The sequence below is a fragment of the Colossoma macropomum genome, unplaced genomic scaffold, assembly GCF_904425465.1.
Source record: "Colossoma macropomum unplaced genomic scaffold, Colossoma_macropomum, whole genome shotgun sequence".
NCBI classification, from domain to species: domain Eukaryota; kingdom Metazoa; phylum Chordata; class Actinopteri; order Characiformes; family Serrasalmidae; genus Colossoma; species Colossoma macropomum.
The window spans coordinates 26,242,932-26,263,429 of record NW_023494801.1 but is presented as its reverse complement, the minus strand read 5'-3'; the positions used below and the strand labels follow the sequence as shown (position 1 = coordinate 26,263,429).

Below are 20,498 nucleotides of genomic sequence, written 5' to 3'. Positions count from 1 at the left end.
GCCCTCAATGAATAATAACTTTCTTTAGTCATTAATTATTATTTTGATCTACTCAATCGAAATATCAAAAAATAAGTGATTATTTAAACATAATGAGTTACAGTTTTGGCTGTGTCCCAAACCAAACACTTCCATACTTTACATAAATGCACTTCTAGTGATGGTGCACTGTTTTTACACACTAATAAGGGCTGTAATGTGGGGTTTGGGATGCAGCCTTTTTCTCCTACCTGGCAGAAATGGGCTTCAGAAGGCACATACGTCAAACACATGGGCTGCATCCAAAACTGCGTAATACTATACTAAATAGTATGTCAAAAACAGTGCACCACCATTAGAAGAGCACTTATTTGTATAGTGTGCATAGTACTATAATACATTGTTTTGGACACAGCTGTGGTTATGCTGTGCTGCTCAAGTTATTTACGAAGTTTGATACGCATAGACGTTCTTAGCACACAAGCTGCTAAATTAGCCACCCCCTCCAGCACAGTCTTGGTAGACTGTCAGTAATTAGTGCCTCTTGTAGTAAATCTGGCCCTAAATGCCTGAAAATGTCTTTTTAATATTTTTTTTTTACTGCTAGAAGTATTACATTCTAAGATTATGCGTAAGGACCAGGTTGAAGGGCTAGAGGACGGCAGAACTGATAAAGTCAAAAGCATTGAAAATGAGTGAGCAGCAGGATGTCAATCAAGTGTGTTTATTAGAATATTAGGCCACACCCTCAACATTCTCAGATGGGTCAGATCAGTGGATTTAGCAGTGATTATTATTTTTTTTTTAGGGAAACTTTGTTGATGACCAGGGTCATTTCTGTGTGGAGTTTGCATGTTCTCCCCGTGTCTGTGTGGGTTTCCTCCCGCAGTCCAAAACATGCAGTCAGGCCAATTGGACGTGCTAAATTGCCCCTAGGTGTGAGTGTGTGAATGTGTATGACTGTCTGTCTGCCCTGCGATGGACTGGCAACCTGTCCAGGGTGTATCCTGCCTTCCGCCCAATGACAGCTGGGATAGGCTCCAGCACCCCACCGCGACCCAGAAGGATAAGCGGTTTAGATGATGGATGGATGGATGGATGGGTGGATGGATTGAAACTTTGTTGAGTGTATATTATAGCACTTAAGTTTACACACATAAATAAAAAAATGACATTATATTTTCTGGGACATAGAAAAGGTAGAGCTAGAGCAGACACAGCGGAGAGAGTGCCTTAATCCCGGGGAAGAAAAGAGCATCCTCTTAAAGTTGAAGTCCTGATCGCTTTAATAGGGCACTTTATATTCCTGCTGTACCAAACTAACCACATTTCCAAACAGTGCTAAGACAACAGTTTATATCATGTGCCTCACTATAGAAGAGTGTTTACAAATCGCATCAAGCACCCTTTTAGCCCTTTCGATAGCGTGATGCTGTTGTGAATGTTGTTGCCATGGCAACGTAAGGACACACACCAGCGACAGACGAGGTAGCTACGATGTGATTGGGTGTAGTGGAGTGCGGGAGCCTTTTGTTGTCTCTTAATGTGCAAGATGATGGCTGATGGATTACATATTACAGGGGGAGCCCATTGCCTCTGAGCTCTGCCTGCGACCCATTTATATTTGATGGGAAAAAGAGCATCACTCGCTTTCCGCATTTCCACCAGCTCAAGCTTTCATTTACGTGAAGTTGGAAGCAATGACGTCAGTACACCAACACTTTCTTTCCTTTTTTTCTCCTTGAGTGTAAAGTGTGCCGTGTTCCACAGAGTGTCATAAAAGGGTGCTTATGCAAGAAGTGATGTATATCTCCTGCTCCATTACAGCTAAATACAGAAAGAGTGATGAAGTCAGGCTTACACCAGCCATCCGTTAATGACACAGTCAACCAGTAATGCTGTTACATAACGCCCCTATAAAGCAGAAAAGTAGAGCAGGGCCTTTATAGCAGCTATTCGTATTAGTCTGACAACTCAGCACACATTACCTGCAGGCCTGCACAACTGAACTTTTACTGTATTTTAAAGTGGAGTTTATGATCCTAGAAGTTATTTAATTGGGAGAAGACTGCACAGTATTTGTTTAGTACTATGCTGCTAGATAGAGGTCTAGTTCTACAGTCGTTACACCCAAGGGTCAAAGTAAAGTTTGAACATTCCTTGTCAAAAAAGTTTTTTTTTTTTTTTTTTTTAAGCGATTGTAATTTAGCTAAACATAAGGTACAGGGTCATTCAAATAAAAACACTTTATTCCAAGTCCAATGCCAAGCAATGCTGCCACTTCATCATGACCAAGGTAGGAGGGTCTAATAGAGTGGACAGTGAGTGGACACAATGTTAAAAAACTCCAACAGCACTGCTGTGTTTGATCCACTCGTACCAGCACAAGACACGCTAGCACACCACCAGTGTGCAGTGTTACTGCAGTGCTGAAAATGATCCACCACCCAAATAGTACCTGCTTTTTGGTGGTCCTGTGGGGGTCCTGACCACTGAAGATTAGGGTAAAAGGGGGCTAATAAAGTATGCAGAGAAACAGATGGACTACAGTCTGTAATTGTACAACTACAAAGTGCATCTATGTAGTAAGTGGAGCTGATAAAATGGACAAAGAGTGTAGAAACAAGGAGGTGTACTTAAAGAAGTGGTCGGTCAGTGTAGTGCTTCATTAGAGCCACTCAAGATTTTTATGTTGTGATGATTTTGCATGAAGATGTGATGGAAATATGTCTGTGTATCTGTGTGTTTGTTTGGATGTATATTAACAGGCTTGGTGTTGCCTACATATCCATCACTGTTGGGAAGAGCAGCACTGTGGACTCTGTCATTAAGGAAGTGCTTACACAGCTTGGGAAAGAGGTAAATCCAGTATACACACAATACACAGCACTACTCCATACAGAGAAACCAAATATTAGGGATGCCCTGTAAGTGAACCTCATAGTAAGGATGGGCAATATGTAATTGTTATGATGATAAATTATGTGATGACTTATTGGAATTGTTACTTCTACACTTGCATAACTGCATGTATCACAAAAAGTTCAATTGTAAAGCGCCTGTAAACATAACAGTCAGTGTATAGTAAAGGCAATAACTGCATAAAAATTAGCTAATTAGATGTCAGCCCATTATACCCTTTTGTTGTTTTATTAACTTGTATTTACAGATTATTTAATGATTCCTACTGTTCCTTCTTAAATAATTTATTTTTGCAAAACAAAAATCATTTTGCTCACAGTACAAACATGATTTCTAAATAAGTTGGGGCGCTAAGTGAAATGCTAATAAAATCAGAAAGTAAATTGTGTTTTGACCTGTATTGAATTGAAAAAGTCCAAAATCTATCCGATGTTTTCCCTTAGGAACTTTATTGTTTTCCCTGTAAATATACACTCATTCCAAATTTGGTACCTGCAACACAAAGCTGGGACAGGAGCATGTTTACTACTGTGTTACATCACCTTTTCCTTTACCATCACTTAATAATTGTCTTGGGACTGAAGACAAGACCGTACAGGGCCTTCATTGTCATATTTTGCATCTTATAATTCACCACTCCTTCACAGATGTACAAGTTCTCCCCACCAAAGGTTGTTAATACACCCCCATACTGTGACAGACCCTGACTTTCAAGCTTTACGCTGGTAAAGCTGATAAAGAAAAAAGAATGTTCCTTTTCTTTGGTCAAAAGTTCAGAAACGTGCAGGCTTTCTAGACCTTGTTGACGTGACTTCTGTGCAAAACTACTTTTGTGCATGCAGCATCGAATAGTGTTTATTAACAATGATATTCCCAGGCCCATATGGTGATTCGGGGGGGGTTGCCGTCAGGGGGATTGAAGGTCACGGGCATTCAGTTGTGGTTTTCGGCACAGAGGTGCAGTGCAGAGGGTGAAATACCTAAAACCCTTCAAATTCTTATTATTCTTATTCTTAAACTGCTGGATTTTTTTGCTGAAATGTTTTTGACAAAGTGGCGAGCCTTGACCCATACTTGTGAAGGACTAAGCCTTTTCTGGATGCTTTTTTTATGACCAAGCATGTTTGCATCACCTGTTTAAGATGTTTATTGAACACTCGTAGTTAGAAGTGGGAGATATGTAAAATGCAATATCATGATACTTAGAGGTTTTTTACGATAAACAATATGTCACAATATAAATTTTTCTGACATCTGATAAGTTAGAACAGACATTTTAAAAATACTGTGAATCCAATTACTTGCATTCAACATTTTGCATACTAAACTGCACTAAATCCAATTAAATGTGACTAATTGTGCTTTCTTTTTAATCAAACATGCAGTTGGGAAGTGATTTAGTGAAGTACTGGCGATATCCATGATATACTCAGAAAAGGATATTGTGACCCATTATGATGTAATTTAACACAATAAAGATAAATGTTGTCCCAGCTCCATTCATAGTCTGAAAATCATCCCTGTCCCAACTTTTTTGGAGGCATCAGTTTCAGAATATGCAAAAGTATTAAAGTAAACCGTTAAATAGCTTGTCTTTGTACTGTTTTCATTTAAATACAGTAAAAAAATCAGTTTTTTGGATTTTTCTGTTTTCTCTATTTTTTGGAATTGAAGTTTGTGCTTGTTTACAAACATTGGGAATGAAATTATCTTGTTAAATTTACATTTATGACAATTAGAGTGATACATATGAAAATAACTCCCAGTAATGTGCTGTTATGAAACCAGTCTTCACTGATCTCTTTCATGCATGGCGTGTACAGATCAGGCCTTGGCTGGATGTTTTGCATAAGTATACATTAATGCATTGAAATGCAAGTAATGCCCATGTAATGCAGTGGCAGTTAACAGTGCCTGAAGAGGAAGAGGAGGAAACTCTGCCTATATAAAATTAATAAACCAATTTTCTCCCACTAAAATATGCATACACTAAAGCTATACCCCCCAGCCTACCTTCAGTAGACATCATTCTTTGTGGTGGCTTCATTAGCTTAGCAGTCTGTCCTGAACAGGGTTGAATGTATCTCTACATATAGTCAATATTTATGCATCTAAACATCTAGTTAACGTATTATTACTCTTTATGTTCGGTAATTCGATGTAATAACTACAGTAACCCTTAGATACTAAAGTAAGTAAAGTGTCTCACATTCAGGTGCATGTAATGACCTGTATATGACCATCACAACTGTTTTAATACAAATGAGCTGAAATGTTCTCCGTTCTGACCATGCCCAGGTTGGCATTACTGCGACTGGAGTAGTGTTCATCTAAAACTTTCTGTATGTGTGTTTTTATGTCTTTAGGATGAAAACCCAGCAGATTTCAATCTTGTAGAGGTTTTCATGAGCAGCAAACAAGGTAAGATAACATTTACTTCCTAAAGAAAGTGCTAACCATTCCATATTGTAAGTTATTATGCACAGTTCTAGGCAAAAGTCTTAAAATGAGATTAGAAGTAAACATTTATTTGCTGAAAAAATGAGTATTAGAATGAATACAAACAACATAAATGCAGTAAGTAGTGACTTTGATCCATTTCCAATCCTCTCCTCAAGGAAACCCAGTCTTTACAGTGTCCATTCAGTACCTAGTTTGGCTGAAATAATGTTGTTGGTTGGATTTGAACCAGGCATCACCCGTTTTCCACATCGTTAACACAACATATTGGGTTAACACATTAAGTGACCATATGAAAGTCGCAGGCATGTGTATGTTGAATGTTGTTAATTAATACAATGGAAGCAACATTTATAGAAATTGTAAGCAATATTATTAGAATGTAGCGCATTTTTGCAAAATATGTGTATTTTAAGTTATTATGCTAAAAGCAAAATTGATGTAAGTCAAGCTCAACGCTGTGGTCTACACTGGCATTATAGTTTTAGGTAATATTACTTTTTATGGGTTTTATTATAGCTTTATTTTTGCATAAGTTCCACTTTATCTGCTCAAGGTAGACTACTTATTTTGACATTTTAATCGCTGCAAACTTCATTAATGACACAGGTCAAACCACTGTAGCTCAAACTAAGGTGGTTCCAGCTAATGTGGTTCAAACTGCTGTAGTCCAGCTGAGTTATGATTTTGGGAAACAGTCATAAGTAGTAGATACCATTGAAATCGCTTGTTATTCAGCTTCAGCTCTTGTATGAGCTGGTGGAACTCCCCATGTTGTTGCCTTTTCTGTAGAAAAGGGTAAGTCCAGCGTGTGCATTGTTTAGTTACAGTGTTTAAAAGAAAAATGATGAATTTGTCATTGCTGCAGTTCAAGGAATCCATTTAGTCTTCCTCTTCCATCTTCTTCTCACATTTTCAGAGTGTTTAGATGAAAAAAAACTCTTGACTTTGTGTGAAGGTCCCACTAAGTTAAAATTCCCTAAAAATCGTACTTGGAATAAATAGGCCTTTAGACTGAAAAGCTCAATTCTCAGCCCTACTTAGCCCTCAGGCTAAAGCAGTTTGCCTATCAAATATATCCTGCCAACAGTTGTCCTGTGGTCAGAAACTAACCAGTGATAACTTAAATTCGCCCATAAAAATGATAAGCTATACCATATAAATCCAACAAGGTAAGTGTGTCTAAGGTGGCCAGTAAATGTACTTTTTAGAACTGATTATAGGACATTATGGATTATGCAGACTAATGCACGACTAAACTGTGTGTGGTGGTTTTGATGCTCCTGCAGTGCAGCGGCAGGTTCTGACTGGTCAGGAGCTCCTTCTGGAGAAGCTGAGAGAGATCAGGAAGGTATGTGAAGCAGATTCATAGTGAGCCTAGGAGAAGCACAGCAGTAATGCGTGGTGCACAAGCAGTTGAAAAACAGTCTGTTTTTTTTTTAAACTGCTCTCTCTCAGTTCCTTGTTTACTATGTGTGTTTCAGGTTTCTCTGCGGCAGATGAACCAGACCCGGTTCTACGTTGTGGAGAGCAGGAATCGGGTTGTGCAGGTTGACCTGCTGCTGGGAGGCTTTCCACTGCAGCTCAGCACAGAGGAGTATACACAGTTGCTTCAGCAACACCTGGCTATTAAGAGTTAGTTTCTCTTTAGCTGTAGCACACACAAAAATGTGCACATACATGTACATTTTTTGTGAGAACGTGGGGTCATACACACACACACACACACACACACACACTCATTGTCAAAGAAATTGTTGCATCCAGAAGGAAGTGTTGGATTGCAAAGCTATTCAGAAGAAAGATGAACATTACCAGGCACAGTAAATGAATGCAAATTTAGACTGATATGGGCAATATTTATTGAGCTACACATACAAAAGTAGTGTCTCTCAGTACGGCGCCAGGCCACCGTGTTTGCTAACGCAACATGACAAACATCTCGGCATAGAGATTCCCAATAGTGTCCTGCGATAATACATTCCATGCAGCTTGAATAATCTCACACAGTTCCTTCAGATTTTGCAGTAAGGGTGTTGAAAGCGCGTCCAATAGCATCCGACACATTCTCAGTCTGGGATAGGTCTGGCAATGCGGTTGGCCATGGTGTAGTATGTGTCTTCAAGGCAAGCTCTTGAGACGGCGGCAGTATGTGAACGAGCGCTGTCCTGTTGGAATAGCGCACCAGAGTGTGCGTTCCGAAAAGGTAGGGCCACTGGTTGCATTAATGTAACATTGGGCTGTCAAAATGCCTGTAATGAAGACCAAAGGTGATCTGGCATCGTACAAAATTGAACCCCACACCATGACACCAGGCCTTCTGGACGTGTGATGCGTGACCACAAACCGTTCATCTTGGCGCTGACCACGGTGCCTCCACACACGGATTCATTGGTCGTCTCCACCAAGACAAAAGCGGAACTCATCACCGAAGATGACCCGCTGCCATTCTGAGTCTGGCGTGACACCATTGCAGTCTTTGGCGACGTTGACGTGGTGTTAAGGGCAGTCGTCGTAACGGTCTGCGTGCATGTAGTCCTGCGTCGTGCAGCCGTCTGCCAATGGCGCTGACATTAACAGGATGACTCATGGAGGGCATCACTGCTCGCTGAATGTCCGCAGTCGTGGCTGTTGGGTCACTCCGCGCATGTCAGACAATCCGTCGGTTGTCCCTCTTCGTGGTTCGTGGTCCTTCATGTCACTGGTGCATGCCTTCCTCTATCCACTGCTGCCAACAGCTGCTATGGTAATATCCATACGACCGGTGTGGCGCGCTATATGTTGATAAGAGCATTCCGCTTCCCGAAGCCCTACGATGCGGCCCCTCTCGAAGTCTTCCAAATGCCTGAAAAATAATGTTATTGAATTACCGAAAGGAATAAATACTCTTGATGAAGCTTATTTTGTTATTTTGTGCTTTATAAATAGAAGATAAATCTTTCTTTAGGGTTAAATTTGAGCAAATAAGACAAATGTGATTAATCAAGATTAACTATGCAACATGATCTGATTAATCATGATTATTTTACTCATTTGACAGCTCTAAAAATAAAATGAAATTATTAGTTACATAATCGTTATCACACAGATACTCTTTCATATCCTCCCCTCCTCTGTATCTTTGTCTCAGTGCATGTGTTTTTGTGTGTTTTGGCCTGTCTGCTGTACAAGTTGTTTGGATTTGTATGTCTCAGGCAGTCTTCATTTGATTAATCATCCTAGGAAACTGCATTAGAACAGTACTAATGCTGGCCTTAACCCTGCTGTTATAGATGTTGTTATCTCTGTCTCTCTCTCTCTCTGTCTTTCTCTCTACAGGTCACTTGGTCACCATCACTCACGTGTATGCCGGACAAGGTGAGAAACCCATTGCCGTAGCAACATTCCATGGCAACCGTTGGCCTACACCTGGGCTCTGGGGATAGAAGGAGAGAGAATAATATGCTGTGTGTGTGTGTGAGAGAGAGAGAGAGAGAGAGAGAGAGACACACAAACAGACAGGGCTTCCTCTGTTCAGTAGCATTGTTTTAGAAGGCAGTCACTGTTCCAATCCAGACTTTTAGTTCTATAAGACTCTATTCAATGCTACTGATTGTCACTAGTGGTGTGTGTATCAGGATAAACAGATCGCTGTGTGTGCATGTGTAGACTGTGCCATGGTTGAAGCCTGTCCTACACACATTGATCTATAAATGAGTGCCTTGTTACAAACACACTCGCTGCCACGAGGAAGAGCTGGCAGTTGCCCCTTATCGCCTCTGCTGCCTCAACATTGGATTTCCAACAATTTTATAGCATTTCCTCAGGTTTCTGAGTGGAGCAGCTCAAACAGCCTGAAATCAGGGGTCAGTATTGCCTGGTTCCCCTGGACATGACATCTCAAATTCGGCCATTAATGCTGTTTTTCGCAAAAAAACATTGCATGGTTACAACTCGCTCATTTCCACTATCATCTGAACTGTCCCAGAGTACCGTTGCTGAATTTTGTTGCGCTTCCTGGCAGGGTATTGTGTGTGTGGAACTAGAAGTGGTGCAGATTAATCAAATGCTAGTCATCACAGAATTTAATTCATTTCCCCATAGAGAAAAACAGCTTAGACCCAGAGATCCTAATATGGGCATAATGACGACAAATACAATGTATACATGAACATGTTTGTATAATTCTGACCAACAATTCTTCATTTTGGCCTCAAGATTCATTGGCTAAGATGGCCTGAGTGTCTACCTCGCCTTCAAATTATCCGATGAATCCAAAAGGCTCAGACTCTCCTAACCTCAGATAACCCTGCATCCTGTCTCATCATCAAGATTAAATGTTCAAGGCAGTAATGCTGAGTTGTGTGCAGGTGTGACCGGGTGTGTGTGATGTTTGTGCTGGTGCAGGTGCGGTGGCCCTACAGATCAGCTGTTTCTCTGAAGCAGAGCGGATCTACATGCTGGCCAAGGACACAAACGTTAACGGCAAACAGCTCACCTCTCTCGTCATCCCAGAAATCATGGTAAGCATTTCACTTAGTCACTTACTCACAATCAGTCAGTTAGTCAATCAGTCCATATATGTGTATGTATACATATATGGAGTTGGTCCCCCTTTGCAGCTATAACAGCTTCCACTCTTCTGGGAAGCTTTCTACAAGATTTTGGAGAGTGTCTGTGGGAATTTTTGTCCATTCATCCAGAAGAGCATTTGTGAGGTCAGACACTGATTCTGGACAAGAGGGTCTGGCTCATAATCTCCGTTCTAGTTCACCCTAAAGGTGTTGGATGGGGTTGAGGTCAGGGCTCTGTGAGGGCCTGACTTTATGGACCTTGCATTGTGCACAGGGCACATTCATGCTGGAACAGAAAAGGTTGTTCCCCAAACAGCATTAAGATTTCCCTTCACTGGAACTAAGGGGCCTAGGGAAACCCCTGAGAAAAAACCCCATTGCATTATCCCTCCTCCACCAAACTTTACAGTTGGCACAATGCAATCAGACAGGTTATGTTCTCCTGGCATTCACCAAACCCAGGCTTGTTCTTCAGACTGCCAGATAGAGAAGCGTGATAGGGACACACCTCCTAATTATTATTATTGAGTTCAAGTGTTTTGGCCACACATGTAAGCTAATGGGGAACTTCTGGGATTGCCTTATTTCTTAATGCTAACAAACACCCACTAGTCCTTTAAGCTTTGATCAAAGACATTACAATCAGACAGCAGAAAAAGAAGCAGCTAAATGTGTGTTCATTGACTGCAAAGTGGAATTCTGTCAATGCTGTCAAGTTTTTTATTCTACAGTAGAAAATTTGATGCTTGTCATTTTAATAATGTTTTACATTTTTATACTTAATAACATGTGAATTTAATAGTGTGGATTTAATTAAACTAAACATTAAACTAGACATCAAAATGTATTTTTAGGAGATTTGGGCAGTGCTAGTACTTTTGGAACAAATTGCTATAAATGGCAAATATTATAATGTGATTATCTACTTAATTGCACCTTTAGAATCACATATGGCTCTGTTCATTATTCTCTAACTGCAAACAATTTAGTGTTATATTACTGAAAACATTGATTCCATACTTCTAAACTGTTATTCTTTGAATGGAAGTGTGTATGTGTAATTTTTTTGCATCCAGCACTGTAAAAGGCATTATAGAAGATGGGCCGAATTGAAGTTACTCACAGAAATACTCATCTGGAACTGTAAATGGATCAAATGCTTGTAGTACAAAAATTGTGATTGGTTAAAAGGCTGATTTGCATATTGCAGCATTCTGCACTGGTAATATTGCAAAAGTGAATATCACTATACAGATTATCAAACAACGTATTGCGCAGCCCTTAATGTCTTTTGTTTGTAATTAGTCCATTAACTGTGACATATTGCATGTGTAATTATTATCAGTGCTGCCCTGCTGAACAGTAATGCACCGCAGTATCTAAATGCTAGACACCAGCGCACTCTAGTGGACAGCTGGGAAACTGCAACACAGTTCTTTCTTGATAAATAGTAAAATAATCTGTGCTGTTCCTTTTCCTTTTTCATTGTTTCACAGCAAAGCAAGCTGGCCAAAGGTTCTTGTCCCCTGCTGGTCTTCGTCAATCCTAAAAGTGGAGGCCTGAAAGGCAGAGAGATCCTTTATGGCTTCCGGAAACTTCTCAATCCCCATCAGGTGTTTGAGCTGACCAGTGGAGGGCCACTACCCGGGTGAGATCATGTGTCTGCCCATAGCTTCTTTAGAAAAACGAATCACAGTTGGAAGATTTAGGTGTATAACCTCATCAAATGTGCCAACAAAATGTATGTTCTGCTATAACATCTGTGCTCTAAAATCTGTAATTTGCTCCAGAACCTCAATTCCTGGAAATGGTTCCTAATATTAAGTTGTGTTTATGGCAGGCTGCACACGTTTCGGGAGGTGCCCCACTTTCGGATGCTGGTGTGTGGGGGAGATGGGACAGTGGGCTGGGTGTTGGGAGTGCTGGAATCCATCAGACACAAACTGTCCTGCCCTGAGCCAGCTATTGGCATCATCCCTTTGGGCACAGGTGAGCACTGACCATACCTGCACTAATAGCCACTTTTATAGAGTCCTCTTTTTAAAAAAAAAAAAACAAAACATTTTATGTTCTATATATGATCTACCCAGTCCACTTGTAGACTTTAGTAATGCAAGATATCTCTCTTCATGTTTGTGTGTGTTTAGGTAATGACCTAGCACGTGTCTTGCGGTGGGGTGCAGGCTACAGTGGAGAGGATCATTACAGCATCCTGGTGTCAGTGGACGAGGCAGAAGAAGTTGAAATGGACCGCTGGACCATTCTATTTGACGCTCAGGAGATGACGGAAGATGGCAAGCAAAACGGCTTCCTGGAACCGCCTAAGGTACCACTTAATTTCAGCTTGTGTTTGTGAGTCCACCTACACCTAGCCATTCAAAATCCCTTTGAAAATGTGTATTTATCTGATTGTCTTTCTGATTGTCTTGTGTTTGTGTTGTAGATAGTCCAGATGAATAACTACTTTGGCCTGGGGATTGACGCTGAACTCAGCCTGGACTTCCATCATGCTCGAGAAGAAGAGCCGGGCAAATTCAACAGCAGGCCAGTACTTCAGTACAGTGCTATATACTGAAGTTGGGTTGCACGATATGAACAAAACACCATATTGCTGTTACATTGCTAAATATAGCGATTAAGATATACCTTGCGATATGTTATAAACACATTGGTTAACCCTTGATGTGACATGGTTAAAAATTATCAACCATTGTTCTAATTTGCACTGTTGCATCCATCTGTTTATTTTAAATTAATTTATACTTTGCAGGTTTCATAACAAGGGCGTGTACGTGAAGGTTGGCCTGCAGAAGCTGAGCCACACAAGAAATCTCCATAAAGACCTAAGACTGCAGGTAGACAAGCAGGACATAGAGCTGCCCAGTATAGAGGGACTCATTTTCCTCAACATCCCCAGGTGAAACATTCTGCATTCATAATATATGCACATACATACACATAAATGCATCTCACACCCTACACACAATCACACTCTGTCCATATAAGCATTCACCATATCCTACATTTTTTGCATTTTATATTTTTCTCCTGAGGTCAGCTTGTCAACGCTTGTGTGGCTTTATGAACCAAAAACAGTCATAATTAGTTTTGAACGTAATAATAACCATCCAACCTCTCTTTAGAATGAGTCAAGCTGTTGCTGTTGTTACTGTGCCTTTAAGACCGGTATATGTTAAAGTCTTCTGTTCTGATTGGCTGTCCTGTATTGTCCCACATTCTGGGCTGAAATACTCCTTATAACTTCACCATGAATGGGTGGAGCTAAATTGCTGTCGGCTGAATGGGGGAAGTATGTAAATGCATTCATTTTTAATGACATCACAAAAACAGTGAATTCAAAACAGGCTGTTTTTGTGCAGTACTTTTCATTTATGAAACTTTAACAGTGTTTACATACTACATCAAACTCTTTTACTTAAATAACTTTCTATGGGCCATTTAATCAGTTGTAGCACATATGCAAGTTCATATTTTATTATACACTTCTAATCAGAAGTTTTGGGCTCCCAAGCTTTTGAACATGGTTTTAATACAAATTTTTAAATTCTTAAATAAGAGAGTTTAATGTGGTTTGTGAGCTCTGTGGAATTTTCATAGTTCACTCCCAGCCCATACAGTCATCGTAAAAAAAGGTGAATGAGGTACAATACAGAGGAGCCAATCAGAGCAGAGTCCATTTACATATAATTCTTAAAGCTGCAGTAACAAACAGCATGTTTCATTCAAGTATAAATAGAGACTGGAAAAGGTCCTTTTAAATATTGGCCTCTTTTAAAGAACGGCATTTACTCTGAGGAAAACAATCACGAATAAATATCATGTAAAAATATAAATTAAACATAACTTTGGATGGGAAAGATATGCACACATACTCATACTCTCATGTTTGCGGCTGTGTGTGTGGTTTTATGTAGCTGGGGCTCTGGTGCTGATCTGTGGGGTTCGGATAGTGATGCACGCTTTGGAAAGCCTAGGATAGACGACGGCATGCTGGAGGTAGTAGGAGTGACCGGAGTGGTTCACATGGTGAGTCTGCTCTCTTTTCCTGAACTATTATTCGCTCAATCAGTTATTCAAACTGTAGCACCTTCTGCGATTTCTTCTTGATTTGCTTGCCACAGCACCACCAGCATTCAACAGCCTGTCTGTATAAAAGCCAGTTTCTTCTGTTATGATGCCACAAAACAGTAGAATCTGTTGTGCCCCTTATGCCCTCTGTAGTATTTTGCTGTCTATGCGTCATATAAACATTGTAGAGCATTTGAAAGTGTGATGTATGATGTTCTATTATTTTTTTTTTTTCATAAATGAGCTGAGCTGAGCTGAATCAGATACGTTATAGCATTATTTTTATATTGTAGTAAAGGGATCAGGAAAAACTGGGGTGGTTGAATTGTTGTCTGTCTCTCAGGGTCAGGTCCAGAGCGGGCTGCGCTCAGGGATCCGAATCGCCCAAGGCAGCTACATTCGCATCATAGTAACCAAGCCCATCCCGGTGCAGGTGGACGGGGAGCCGTGGATTCAAGCTCCTGGGCAGATTATCATCTCCGCCGCTGGACCGAAGGTACACCCACACAACTCAAACACAACCTTTCTGTTTATATAAAAGTCTTGAAATTCCTGCAAAATCTCCAATGACCTAATTAAATATCAACGATTTTTGTAATTTGATTATCCATATTTTTTAAAAAAGTGTTTACAATTCAAACTTTCCAATAAGAACATATTTTATATTGAGGCTATAATATAGTAATAATTATACAGAGGTTACTTACTCATTTTCAGTCAAAATGACCAACATTTACCTTCTTTAGAGCTTTCATTTCGGGCATTTGCACTGGGATATTTTTACACACCTCAAAAGTTCAGTCTTAGAAGTTGGTTGTGAGCACAGTCATTTTATGCTTATCACAATTTAAGTAAATCTAAGTTTGTTTAGTGATGTTGAGATCTCTGGGTGGTCAGTCTATTGTTTTGAGAAGACAAGCAGCATTTTTATATGATTTGCCATTAAGTACTGTTTATCTGATGATGACCGTTTTGGTGGCCTAAGAGGTCTTGCAAGGATGTTAGTTCAGTTGTCTCTCTGTCACCTCAGCTGTACTTGTGTTCTTTTGACTTTCCCCTTCTTTATACAAATGAATGACTTAATGGTTGTTTTGCCTGGAAGATAAAATTCATTATTAAATAAAGAATGATGGTATCTGACGTTTACCAAGTACTGTAGGTGCATATCATTTATCGTTGATGTAGAGAACGATAAATGACACAACTTGCCTGTTATTTTTTTATTCAAAATATTCCACTTTGTTGTGGCCATAATAAAGCTACTTGTGTCCCAACATGTTCTGCAGTAGTTTAGTGAAATATTGAAGTCATTATTTTTACAGCTCTTTCCTCTCTTCTGGTAGGTGCGCATGCTAAAGAAGTCCAAGGTCAAGCCGAAGAAGCAGTCTAGCAGTCTGAGGGAGGGAAGAGCCGAGAGCCCAGTGCCAGGGGAAGGAGCAAACTGATACTCAAACACTTACGCGCTGCCAGCTCACCATGATGTGGGCCACCGAGTTAACAAGGCTGTGCGCATGGCCTCAGTGGGGTAATACAGCCCAGACATTCATAACGAGCGCTCACAGCGTCCAGAGGATTAGAGGAGACATCAGCAGAAACGGAATAATATTTCAGATTAAAAAAAAAAAACAAAACGAAAATAAACTCAGAGCGTGTAGTGTTTAGGAGGTATGGTTCCAATACAAAGGAAATCAAGCTCACTTAAGCACCCTTGTCTTGTCATTTATTTGATTGTGCCCCAAGATGAAGATGCTGAGCATTTGATGTAAATTAGAAGGGCATTGCTTTGAAGTAAAGATGTTTAGAAACTAGAAGGAGCAAAGCAGAGTGGTTAGGGAACGCGAAAGACAGCTTTCACTTATAGCACATTTTCCTTTTTCTGTTGTTACTCAGTGACTGTAAATTTAGCTCTTTAAAAAAGTTTAGCTCTCTTGTGCTGCTTTGAATGTAATTGCCATTACATGTAATTGTAATTAATCGTAATTGCCACTGCAACAAACACTGTGTTGGTTGTACCAAGTAAAAGCTTTCCTTGAGCACTTACACCAAGCAAAATTACAGTCAGCAAATGAAGTCTCTTTTTTTCAGAGATTTCTATTGAGTTTACATCTACTTTTCTTTCTTTTTTCACTCTTCGATTGTTACTGTTGCTGTGTAACCGGTGTCTTACCTGAATTTTACATGCAGTAGCAAGAACTTGTAGCTTTTTTTCACTATGCACTACCGTCCAGAAGTTTGGAATCACTTTTTCAAAAGTTTGGAATCAATGTTTTTTAATAATATGCTGCAGATACATGCAACTACAATGCTACTATTCTATGGGGTTTTAAGGTTGTAGGCCTGGTGACTCTAACAGAGTTACTGCAGCCCCCAGCGATGGTAAAAATTAATTTAACACTGCTTTGAAAAAAGTTTTCCCACACGTGACCATAACTGAACAATTAAACAAGTTGAGTACCCTGACATCAGGCCTAGATCATCCCATGGGATTTATGGACATAAGCCCAGAGGTCCAAGCCAGAAGGGGGCTCCTGCGAGCAATTTTGAGAAAATCTGAACCACGATTTCACAGTAGGAACTTTGCTAGCACCAAGAAAAAATGAAATCATTTCAGATTTGTCATTGTGTTACGGGCGATCACCAGGAACCAGGGAGAACTTAGATTTTTTTTCAGCGAGGAAGTGATTCCAAACTTTTAAACGGTAGTGTACGTGCACAAACATTCTCACACTGTGCCTATAGTCTGCATAAAAATGTCAATCAAAGCAAAATAACATCAGTCGGACTTAGCGGAGCTTCTTACACTCCTACTAGATAGATGATGAGGGAAGTGTCAGCTGAATGTCCGTATCTATAAAGAAATGCATCTTGGTGAAGTCTGATGAAATTGCTTTTTCAAAGACTAAAGCAGCTGAGTTTGGGGGGCGGTTTTAAGTCGTCTGAGGCAAGTTTTGTGCTTTGACTTACAACGGATACCATTAGGTAGAGGGAGCTAGTGTGAGGTCAGTAAACAAGAACAACTACTAAATGGAGCTTTTGTGCTCAGTTGTGTTAAGTGACACGTTCCCTTTGGTTGGTCATAGTCATGTGGTCATGTCAATCAATTGCGGCCTTTCCGGTCAGAACTCCCGTTCTGTTACAAGCATGAGCGTTTTAGCATTGTGACGTGAGTGTGTGTAGATGAACTCTCGTCCCGGAGTAATTTACACTGTTCATTATGGTGTACTAGACAAATGATTGCAGAGTTGTAACCGTGTCCTATTGTAAAGCTGTACAGTAAATATCTAGGTGCAAGCACAATGCTTCAATATATAGTAATATATATGAGTATATACTGTGTCGTACTGTATACATGTATTTGATGTACAGTGACTGGTCAGTCCTGTTCCAACAGAGTGTATTTCTATGAGGCTGACTGAACATGTATTTATAGTATTCAGTTAAACTGTAGTAGAGGTGTCGAAATCCTTAGCCGGCTTGCCCATCGTACTCAGACAACGCTGAATTTAGAACAAATAGGCTGCAAACTCAAACACATAACTATTCTTTCTTTTCATCTACCTCTGTGGTCTTCACTCCTGGTTCTGCTACTTTCTACTGAACTCTTGAATCTTTTGCTTTCAGGAGATGGCTGGCCCACCTGGTGTCTAAAATGCTAACACACCAACCTTCCTTCCCCAGCCCCTTTCCCCCAAAATGTAAAAATGGAATACTCCAGTGTTTTTCAACCAGCATCTGTATCATGTTTATCACAGAACAAAAACAATATATGTAGAATCAAAACTCACTTATAATAGAAGTCAGGGGGCAGGTGCTTCAAGAAACGCTCAAGTATTCCCTTAAATAAGCGAAATTCTGGATGCCAAAGGACTGATTTGATTTTTTTCGAGAGGTTGAAGCCTTATGCACTGCAAGGTCGGGTGCCACCATCCAGAAGTATTCCAAAATAATCCTATCAAAGACGTACAATCATTGTAATGTGGTCAGATGAAAGCTCACGTAGCAGCACCGGCCTGGGCACTGTCTCGTGTCCTGGTCTGTGGTGCTCTTCTTTAGCCTTAGTTGGGCTGTTCTAAGATTAATAATAGAAATTGAATTGAACGCATAGCTAACTTGAATCACAATTGCATCGTTAACTGAATAGAATTCTCATACTTTGGAGTCCATGATAGAAATAGAATTCTAATTCTTTGAAGTCATAGAAGTAGAGTTCTTTTTCTCCAGAGGTGATTACAGGAGTAGAATTCTAATTCTCTGTTTATTCATCAAGAATAGAATCCTATTTTTTTTTATCATTGGACCCAAAAATGAATTTTAATGCTGTTATAGTTGATCATATTAAAGAGATTCTAATTATCCAAAGTTTCTAATTCTCCAAAGTTATTCATGGAAATAGAATTCTAATTTTGTGTGTTGTGATGGAAATAGAATTCTAATTTTGTGTGTTGTCATAGAAATAGAATTCTAATTTTGTGTGTTGTCATAGAAATAGAATTCTAATTCTCCAAAGTTATTTATAGAAAGAGTTCTAATTTTGTAGATGTTATATCGGAAATAGAATTCTAATTTTGTGTTGTCATAGAAGGAAAAATTCTAATTCTCCAAAGTTGTTTGTTAAATAGAATTCTACTTTTGTGTATGTTATCATGGAAATAGAATTCCAATTTTATGTTGTCATGGAAATAGAACTCTCTAAAGTTATTCATAGAAAGAGTTCTCATTTTGTACATGTTATCATGGAAATAGAATTCTAGTTCTCTAAAGTTATTTATATAGTATTCTAATTTTGCGTATGTTGTCATAGAAAAGAGTTCTATTTCTCCAAAGTTAAACATAGAAATAAAATTCTAATTCTCCATAATTAATCACAGAAATAGAATTCTAATCAACCTGTCTGCGCCTTCAGTAAATGAGTTCTTTTGTAGCTACTGTTGTGAGATTGAATAAGCTTTGCAAAGCTTTGGCAAAAATACACCTAAAAAAAATTGCAAAAATTCTATAAAGCTTGTCCAACCTAGCAACAGTTGCTACGAAGGCATGCATTTGTGGGTGGGGATAGACCAATACTGTGTAGTTCAGTTAAAATGAAATTCTATTTCTGTATAGAATTCCCCTCATAGTGCCTCATCCAAGTGCTTCTAGAACCTCCGCAGTATCAGTGTACTGTACGTGTCATGTCCTGATAGAAGTGGCCCTTTTACACGACTGAATAATATACCGCTGAAGATTTTGAGCATTTAAAATGTTTATATTTCTGTAAAAAACTGTCCGAGATGACTGAAGGACGTCCTCTGTGATAAGTCTGTTTCTCTATATTGCACCGACAAACCACATCAGTTAATCAAAATCTAGATGCCATTAAGTCTATAGCTGGAAAGTGTCTATGTTTGAAGCCAGTGCTTCTGTAAACAGCCACACTTTGCATGGAATGTGTGAGTTATATGCAAACAGGCTTTCCACAGTGGAAAAGATAATATAAACATTGATAGATTTATATGAATGCTCAAAATTGCGTGCAGCACATCTTTAAGAAGGACTGTTTCGAGCAGTAACCTTCCCCACTGTAGAAGAAACCGCACAACTGAACTGAGATCAGCGTAAAAGGGCTGCTTCTCTCAGCGACCGTGTGTTTATCCCCTCTGTTCTAACCGTTCTGCTGCCTCAGTGGATGTTGGAAGTGTTGGAGAACCTGTGCTGTTCTAGGTTTTTAGAGCTTCTGTGCCTCCAGGTGACTTTGTTTGGTCAATTCTGTACTTACATTAGATTCTAATCTGATGTGGTTTAAGGTTATTATGATTTTTTTCTTTTTTACTGATTGAAAATCTAGGGTTAATGTTCCGAGAACTATATTATACAGTAGATGTATATTTTTGAAAAGTGGTTTTTAATTTTAACTGCAAAGAATATTGCACTGACTGTGGTGTTGTACAATATTCTGTGTTGAATGAATGTTAATTAACTAAATGTATAGCTATTGACATGAGATGTATAACAAAAGAATGTCTTACTGAAAGAAAATATAAATTTCGACTTTTTGATACGATGCCGAATGATTTGTCGTTTATTTTCCTCTCATATTTTACGTTTCATATTCTTTGTTCATATTTTCCTGACTCTGTAAAGCCCCTGCCGCAAACTCTTAAGGCTCTTTGATTTCAGAAAATATGGAGTCGATGCAGAACGAATGATTTCATATTCACATATGATATTTTTCTCCAGTAGCTTTATAAAGGTGGGTGCAAAAGGACTATGTTTAAATTATCATTGCTTAGAACCAGGACAATCAGGTACCACTTAATTTTAATGTAGAACACATTGATTTCTGTGGACATTTGTAACCACTTTGAGAGCTAACCGTCTACAGATTATACTGCACGTGGTAATCATAGGGGTCCAAGCACCTCATGCCTTATATACAGTATATACCTTTTATCAGATAGAACACAAATTATGGGCAGAGTTTCTAGAGTGGCCTCAGTTTAAAATATCTGTAGAGGA

At 39.4% G+C, this 20,498-nt stretch overlaps 1 protein-coding gene across 2 annotated transcripts in view; it reads left to right on the top strand.

The window, feature by feature from the left end:
* LOC118821172 (diacylglycerol kinase theta) overlaps positions 1-20,043 on the top strand; it is a 68,492-nt gene extending 48,449 nt beyond the window's left edge. For both annotated transcript variants that reach the window (XM_036589646.1, XM_036589647.1), the window contains exons 10-23: positions 2,748-2,838; positions 5,268-5,322; positions 6,651-6,712; positions 6,846-6,996; positions 8,680-8,718; positions 9,748-9,863; positions 11,411-11,562; positions 11,755-11,903; positions 12,062-12,240; positions 12,358-12,458; positions 12,685-12,831; positions 13,850-13,961; positions 14,347-14,499; positions 15,347-20,043. In XM_036589646.1, the coding sequence (XP_036445539.1) occupies positions 2,748-2,838; positions 5,268-5,322; positions 6,651-6,712; positions 6,846-6,996; positions 8,680-8,718; positions 9,748-9,863; positions 11,411-11,562; positions 11,755-11,903; positions 12,062-12,240; positions 12,358-12,458; positions 12,685-12,831; positions 13,850-13,961; positions 14,347-14,499; positions 15,347-15,448 (1,609 nt within the window). In that variant the 3' untranslated portion in view covers positions 15,449-20,043. The remainder of the gene's footprint in view (positions 1-2,747; positions 2,839-5,267; positions 5,323-6,650; positions 6,713-6,845; positions 6,997-8,679; positions 8,719-9,747; positions 9,864-11,410; positions 11,563-11,754; positions 11,904-12,061; positions 12,241-12,357; positions 12,459-12,684; positions 12,832-13,849; positions 13,962-14,346; positions 14,500-15,346) is intronic.
* The last annotated feature ends 455 nt before the right edge of the window (positions 20,044-20,498 follow it).